General features: G+C 38.1%; 1 protein-coding gene and 1 non-coding gene across 3 annotated transcripts; both read right to left on the bottom strand.

The window, feature by feature from the left end:
- Positions 1–120: 120 nt before the first annotated feature.
- Positions 121–6,204, bottom strand: rnf185 (ring finger protein 185). 2 transcript variants are annotated; one of them, XM_066689413.1, is made up of 7 exons: positions 6,091–6,204; positions 5,049–5,281; positions 4,787–4,805; positions 4,375–4,487; positions 4,212–4,266; positions 2,870–2,987; positions 121–2,453 (listed from the first exon to the last, which is right to left on the bottom strand). In XM_066689413.1, exons 2-7 carry the CDS (start codon positions 5,222–5,224, stop codon positions 2,356–2,358), a joined length of 579 nt encoding a protein of 192 aa, XP_066545510.1. In that variant the 5' UTR covers positions 5,225–5,281; positions 6,091–6,204; the 3' UTR covers positions 121–2,355. The 2 variants fall into 2 exon arrangements, with proteins under 2 accessions (XP_066545510.1, XP_066545509.1); XM_066689412.1 differs by having other exon boundaries at positions 6,079–6,200.
- Positions 6,205–6,963: 759 nt separating this feature from the next.
- trnal-caa (transfer RNA leucine (anticodon CAA)) lies at positions 6,964–7,071 on the bottom strand. The gene is made up of 2 exons: positions 7,034–7,071; positions 6,964–7,009 (listed from the first exon to the last, which is right to left on the bottom strand). It is a non-coding gene; the product is annotated as a tRNA-Leu (tRNA).
- Positions 7,072–8,082: the final 1,011 nt, after the last annotated feature.

Raw genomic sequence — 8,082 nt, 5'->3', positions numbered from 1 at the left:
AGCAGCAGGACCATTTTCACGGAGCAATACTGACATCTAGCACATTTAGTATAGCCTTGCATTAGATTGGTTTGTTCTGAGCATAATCAGGGTGTTTTGGAGACCAGTGTTCATCCAAAATACTTTGACCCATTTTTATTGCATAATGGCACTAAACACACAATAAAAAGTGGTGATAAAAAATATACATATTCTTATAGACATTAAGCTTTCAGTGCACTGTCACATGTACACTCCTTAAGCTTTTATGACATTAATATAACTAAGCTTGAAAGAGTTTTTTCAAAAATACATTTATTTAGAAGTACAGTATTGCACACAGAAGAGTTAAAATCGGCGAGGCAGTGAATAAATGTTACTTTTAACAAAAAATCTTATACTGTTCATGTTAATATCCATTGGTTAATTAAAAATTCAAAGGTAAGAAACAACTAGGTGAACATTGATGACCTCCACTAAAGCTCGTTTGTTATTTACATACCAGAAGTGTGACAAAACCCTAATCTAAGAAATGTCTAAATGGAACCAGTTTTCAATTCTTTCTAAAATCAAAACAAGACATAGAAAAAACTGCTCAAAGCTGGTGGAGAACAAAACTAAATCAAAATGTAATTATACAATATGAAAAGAAAAGAACAAACAAAAAGTGTACAATGGTGAAGCAAGTCACTGTTATTGCATAAATGTTACAGTGTAGAAAATACTATAATCCTTCCCATGTCGTTGTGTATGGTGTCAACCATAGAGGCTTCGAGTGGGCCCACCATTTTGGAATTAAAACCTTGAGATGTAACATAATAAAAAACAAACAAAAATTTCAGCATCAATTCAACATAAAAGAGCCAAATGGTACCAAGTCAAGCAAATGAAATGCTGCTGCTGAGTTTCCACATATTGCAGAGAACACAATGAAAGCCCTTTCCATCTTTGCTGCCACCAGAATGGCCAAAGTCAGTGGGGAGGCGTTGCTTTTTAAATATTATTAAATTATTATTATTAAATATTCATTTTATGCTGATGTCATGGTTTCATATTTTCCACTTTACTGTACCGAGTTGCACACTCACAGAGGTCACTCTTGAATTTTGATTTTGTAAGATGACAAAGTTCAGCCTATGGTTCTAAGCAGAAATTTCCATCCAGCTTCAGCTAAATATTATATTACAACTAGAATAATCCTGTAACTCAGACACTCAGTGGAAGGGTAATGGTTAACGAAGTACATGAAGCTAAATTTAGAAACGTATTCATATACCTGGCGGTTCATTTGACCACCTCACTATGTTTAAAGTAATGACTAAGAGCACTATAACAATATATTGTCCCACTGAACACTTAGCCCTGAAAAGCAGCTCAACATTGACCTCTGTCTATGGCAGTGCATAACCCTTCTTGTTGAAAGCAGTGGGCATTAGGTTCATACCAACAAATCATCTCTCAATGCTCTTTTAACAATTCTTTAAAGAGGGGTGTTCCACACACTAGCAGGTATTCTCCAATTTACATGAACAGTTTTAAAAAGAGGAAGGCGATTTATTTAGTTGGATAATTTTGGCTTGAACTCATACATCTCTGTCGAGACATTTATTTATTATTATTATTATTTTTAACAATACAATTATTCCACAGCTCCAAAAAGACATATACCATTAATGTGTCCAGCAGTGAAGTGAAACTTTCAATTGGAACTTGAAAAGGCAGGGTTATAGTAATTAATAATAGAAATAATAATAATACAAAAAAAATTCTAAAACATTTTTACACAATCCATTTTTTAGTTAAATGTAAATGAAAAGACAATGCATTATTGTACCTAATGCATACAATGTTTTATATAGATATCCTCTTTCAAGTTCAACATCTCTTTCAAGAACATTAAAATATTTGCATTAACATGAAAACAATTAGTGCCAACATATTAAAATGCAGATCTAAATAAATACTGGCTTATTTTTGTTAAAAGTACATTGTTTAACCATTCAAAATGAATGTAAAATATTTATATTTAAGTCCCCTCCTCCCGCCATTGTCTAGTCAGGTCCAGTAGCTTAGTATTTATACAAACATCCATTGTCATGAAAAGGACAGTATATTGAAAAGGGCACGTATGCTATAGTGCACCCTCTTTATTAAGCTGTAATGTCCACAGATGATTAAGGGCTGAACATTCCATTCTTATGTTGCCATTCTTTTTCATTACAATTGTCTACTGAATTCTCATTTGTAACCCCTCTGCCCAATCACAAATGAAAAAGCTGTATTGAAAAACTATTGTTTTAATTATTCAGATGTTTTCTTGTTATACTTCCTGGAAATGTAAAGATTGCCATAGTATCTGCACTACCCTCTTTCCTTCTATGCGATGAGGAGCCAAAACATGATCACAAGGGCCACAAACAGGAAGAGGCGGGACAGGAACTGCTCATCCATGTACTGTGGGGTGCCTGGGACAGCTTGACAAGGAACAACACAAATATAAATTAATTATCTTTTCATGTTCTGGTGGTGTTTACAACCTGTTTGTTTTATGAAAATGAATAGGAAGACACTAAAGATACACTTATTCTACATTACTGTTCATGGGAAATGAACACACTGAAGTTTGTAAATCCATATTGTAATGAAATTAACATTTAACAATTTAAATCTAAATGTTGCAACTACATTTCCTGTAGTAGTAAACCAAATATCTTCCAAAATACAGGTTTCAGGCCGTATACACATTCCTGTTTTAGGCTTTGTTCCATAATTTATCATGTTGCGTTCATGTAGATTAAATCAAAAATATGACAGTTTTTTTTAAGTTTTCATTTAACCCAGGCCTCTGTAAAATCATAATAAATGATTAACACAGAGTTTATTTATTTACCTGGTGGTGGCCTCCCATCATTAATATTAAAGGCTGTGGCGAAAATGCCAAACGGAAAAGCTCCTATTCCAAAGGACATCTGGAATCCTCCATCTCCAAAACCAAACCCCTGAAAACCCTATAAAAACAGATTTTGAAAGAATTATATATATATATACACATACACACACATTTAAAATAAAATAATGGGGGGGGGGGAGGCAACAGGTTGAGGAGAGAGGAAGGAGAGAAATATATATATGTGCTAGATTAATGAAATGGTTATCAAGGTTTCAAACAACTGGAAATAGCATAGCAGTGTACTGCTCGAACCATGAAGATCGATTTGGTTCCCTGAGCTGTATCGTGTGGCACTTCTATAATTAAGCAGGCACCCCACAGAAGTACTGAAATTGTGCAAAATAATGAAGAATAACATTACTGCAGGAAGTGTCAATTGTCTGTGCTGAAATGAGAGCTGGAGATTGGCATCAGTGACACCATCTCTGCAAGCAGTGAACATGAACTCCAGCTGCCACCAGTGAATTTGCATCTCTCTAAAACATCAAAAGCTGAGCTTTACAATGCAAAAGACTCATCGGCTCAGACAGCCGATTCATTAATTGTATATATGAAAATGTATCGTTAAGACTCCAACATATGTACTTTAAATTAGGTTTACATTTGAACAATGTAATTATACTGATTTTTGTCAAAGATTTTGTCAAAGCATAAATCCTTTTCGGGCAGATGATAAAAGGACACAGAATATATTTTTATTATTAACAGTCTACCACAAATCACATGGCTAGGTCAATTCTTACATGCTGCAAATTCACATCATTAAAGGTCATAAGAAGGCAAAATGTAAAGTCACACAATAAACAAAATTAAAAACAGGTAAAGGAAGATCAAAGCTGACAGCAGAAGGAAAAAATATGTATGATGCAATATAAGGACAAAAATGATGGAAGGCTTCGAGACACTAAAGAAAGCCTTCCCGAAGGGGCTTTAAGAAACATACCATAATAAGTCCCTAAAGGATAGTACTTTTCTTAATGAATAGTGCAACTGTCTGGCAACTGCTATGATCCATGCAATTGTTTCATCAGATACTGCATTTGTAATGAAGGGTACTCTATTACAAATGTCTGTGTATTTTAGTGACATTGCACAAGAAAACATCTGAAAATATACAAAAGGCTTTTTTTTTTAATCATATTATCTTTTTCATTTAATCTGCTAATCAGGCAAAAAAACAACAAGAATTGCACATGAATGAAAGCAGCTTCTATGGAATACAAGTGTGTGCAACTACAGGGAGCCCCTATAGAAGAAAAATAAATGATTCCCTTTAACTTACCCCTCGGTTTTCTGGTTCGGGTCTCTGTCCTTGAGGTCTTGGGGGGGTTCTCTCCCTAAGGGGACAAATACATCAATGACTAAAAAAAGGCATGTGAACAAATCATCTTTATTTTAGTTTTGAATGTGAGAAAACATTTAAGTGTTTTTTTTGTTTTGCCTACCGTGGATCTTGCTGGCCTGTACTCCCTCTGCCATACAATGGGATAACTTTGTCACGACTAATTCCTGCTTTGCAAACTGGGCATACTTGTCTGTTTGGCCTGGTTTCTAACCACTGTAAGCAGCAAAAGAAAAAAAACATTTAAGAATGAAATTGCAGTCATAAAAACAAAGTGTTGAGACCAAGCACAATGTGTACAGTGAAAGTAGAGCATACTGTTCATTCACAGCATACCAGGGCACTCTCATTGGTATATTGTATATTTTCAGACCGATTGACGACTGAACCACATGCCAGTGCTACAACCAACACAACAGTCCAAAATAAGGACAACGTTCCATTGAAACATGTCCTCCAGGGATTTATGTAACAAAAGCTGATGAAACTAAATGACAACTTTAAATGCGTCTCACCTGGTGTAAACAGGGCCAGCTGTCAGTGTTCCCATGGCGTTACAAAGATAAAGTGACGGGGAGAGAAGGAAAAAAAAAAAAAACACTTATTGTTCAAGAATTCCACATACAAACTCAATATTAGGTCAATTCAGTCAGACTTCACAAATAAAGCACTTATAAACTCAGATGGCCAACCTCTGCATTCAATTTGAGCGCTATAAACTACATGGCACACAAACTGAAGCACCTACAAGGGATTCTTAGTGACCGGCTAACATACCAGAAGAGATGCCCACACAGGCTAATGACGGCATCCTTGGCTGTGTCCAGGCAGATGTTACACTCGAATGTGCTGTCCTGGTTAGTGCCCTCTCCAGTGGCTGTGCCACTGGTGCCCCCCGCACTGGCGCTGTCTGTGGAGGCCGAGGCCGAGGCTGTTGGGGCTGCACTGGCCATGTCCAGCACCACTCAGCGAAACCGCAAATCGAAAAGCTTGCCCTCTGCTGATGTGTCCTAAAGTAGAGAAACAAGTATAATCTGATCAGGCTAGTTTTATTAACATACCTGTACATGCACAATCAAACACATGAATTATAATTGAGAGTCCTTTATATTTAAAAAGACAAAACACAATTCAATTGCCCTACTTTAGTACATGCATCTACAGAATATCCAAAAATGCAACATACACAAAACATCAATAATGGTTTACACCACACACACACACACACACACACACACACACACACTCACACTCACACACACACACACTCACACACCAGCCTAAGTTCATGTTTACCTGCCTGACGTTATTCTTTCCCAGCTTACGCTCTTAAAAAGCCCGGCTTTCCCATTGCTGACTCGTACAGTAATGATCCGAGTTAAAGCACAAATGCTCTCTGAACCACTTACGTGCATGTCTAATTTGAAATACCTAGACACCTTTGGCAATAACAGCAATACGGCCAAGTCTACACGGGGAGCCGGGTCCCAGAGGGCCTACTAGTTGCACGGTGTGTAACTCAAGTCTTAAGTGAATAACTTCCAAATGTACGCTCACAGTAAAGTGACAAATTAAACAGATCAAATCATCTATTTCGGCTTTTGGATGTCTATACTGCAGCAAGGGTATCTTTTTAAAAAGGTTCAGCGCCCAGGTGTACCACAGTGCAGGCATTTCCAAACAGTAGCGTTGTCTGTGTAATTTGAAGAGCAGCTCGCTGTACTAATACAAGCAGGTGACAAAAAACACCACCAGAGCGAACAAGCAAAACAAGACCGCGTAAAGCAAACCCGTGTTAACACCTTACCGCTGTCTGTACCATTAGAGAGCCCGTGTGTTTCTTGTTAACACAATGCAATGTCTCCGGCTGTGTGGCCGCAGTCCTCAGATCAGCTGAACGTCTCCGCGATTGCAACAGCACCCGGATGCAGACGCGCTCTGAAAAGCCGGAAACTGAGCTCAGCAACAAATCGGCTCAGCCAATCACGGGTCGCCTTCTTGTCGCGCACACATCTGCATTTCTGCGCAGATCTGCTGAATCCCGGCGATCCCATTGGAGAAGCGGCGCAGACCCGCGCACAACTGTGTGAAACAAGAACGCGACCAGTGAGACGCTGACTCTACGGCCTATACAGTTAGAGGCGAACAGCAGATCTAAATGATGCACTTTTATGTATTTTATGAATGCTTGGAGTGGAAGCAGATGTTTTTCATAATATTGTGATTCTTTTCTGGTTCACATGCTGTGTTGGAAAGGTGGTCGATTCTGTCAAAATGTGCGTGCAGTAATATCACATTGGGACCATGTTGGATTCTGAAACGGAACGCTTAGGTTTAGAAACATGATCACTTAATCGTGTAGCTGCAAAAAAAGAATATCACAATGACAGTAACGTCGATGTTTTTATAAAGCTAATAACAGTGTTTCTATATCGGATTACACAACCATTTGCAACGCAACATACGCAAGAGCAGCACCCCCTCGTGTATTTTCTGCTCATTAACTGATGTAGTCGCTAAGCTCACACTAACATGGTGCAATAGGTAGAATCTATAGTCGTGCATAAAGGGGGGAAATACTGAAATACGTCCGTTTTTCAGTCGTGCTCACTCCTTATGACACGGTATGATATCAAATAAATGTCACCTTCCTGCGTTTATTTGTTTCAGTTCACGTCTCATCAAAAGGTGATGTCAGAAGTGGGATTCGAACCCACGCCTCCATTCGGAGACCAGAATTCCCTGCGGGAAGGATTCGAAACCTTGAGTCTGGCGCCTTAGACCACTCGGCCATCCTGACACTAACGTTTATGTGGATTCTTGACTGGACTTTTAAATCAATATGGCAGTTTTATGCTCTATATTATTTCAATTTTTGAGTCTTACCATCTCACACTTTCCAGATATAGTGTGATTTATGGTCTTTCACCAAAAAAAAAAAAAAAAAAAGACAATGTGTATTAATTAAACGGTTTATAATATATATTTATTCAAAAATAAGTCAAACAAACGTGTTGCGTAGGCCCATATGGATCTTGATTTCATGTTAACATCTTGCTCAAAGCAGATAGTAAACGTATTTTTGATATCGACGTGTTATATTTGTCAATTGAAATAGTGTACAAATTAATAGTTGACATTTGAATAGTCTGTCTGGACCACTAGAGGTCGCGTTTGCTCCTACCAGTCTAGAACATTCCTGGTACACGAACCCAAGGAGTGTACAGTGTGAGAACTTGCGAGCTTGTTCTTGTGTAACATTTCTTCTTCGACTTCTTCTTCTGCTGCCACTTCTTTTTCTTCTGCCACTTCTTCTGCTTCTCCTTACGTTCAGATCAGAGCACAGTGCACTGTAGTTTACTGTGGTAACAACACAGCAAAATGGAATGAGCTGCGGTAAAAACAGTCCATTGTAAAGTGGTCTACTGTGGAAAAAAACCCAAAGTTGTGTTGGGTAGTTTATTGAGCTAGCCTATTAACACAGTATCGTGTCAGGCGGTGTCCTTCGATGGATATAGCAGTGATCTGATATACATGATTAGGGTATAGAAAAAGGGAGACATGAAAGAGATATAGAGGCAGAGACATGCCATGCGGTAATTGTAAGCTCTGGGTCTCTGCTTTCTGGAATGTTTTTACCACATTTGTACCTTGATTTGACCAGTTTGTACCATGATGTTTCCATCCTCCCTTGTACAGCTTTAAAACATGTCAGGTCATGAATTCAAGAAAAGTTCAGTAGTTCAGACCTACAGAAGTCAATGGATGACAGTAGTGATTGGAGTAATGGAGTGTGTTTGGCTTTAACCAA

The sequence above is a fragment of the Amia ocellicauda genome, chromosome 17 (genome assembly GCF_036373705.1).
Source record: "Amia ocellicauda isolate fAmiCal2 chromosome 17, fAmiCal2.hap1, whole genome shotgun sequence".
NCBI lineage: Eukaryota > Metazoa > Chordata > Actinopteri > Amiiformes > Amiidae > Amia > Amia ocellicauda.
The sequence above is the reverse complement of the archived record's forward strand: the minus strand, read 5'-3'. Positions and strand labels throughout refer to the sequence as shown.

Excerpts from the sequence above, each read along its gene's own strand:
- rnf185 (XM_066689413.1), bottom strand. The coding sequence starts at position 5,224 with ATGGCCAGTGCAGCCCCAACAGCCTCGGCCTCGGCCTCCACAGACAGC. Across the intron at positions 4,267-4,374 it reads ACAGGCCAGCAAGATCCACG|GGAGAGAACCCCCCCAAGAC; the intron begins GTAGGCAAAACA and ends TTGTCCCCTTAG. Across the intron at positions 2,454-2,869 it reads TGATGGGAGGCCACCACCAG|CTGTCCCAGGCACCCCACAG; the intron begins GTAAATAAATAA and ends TTCCTTGTCAAG.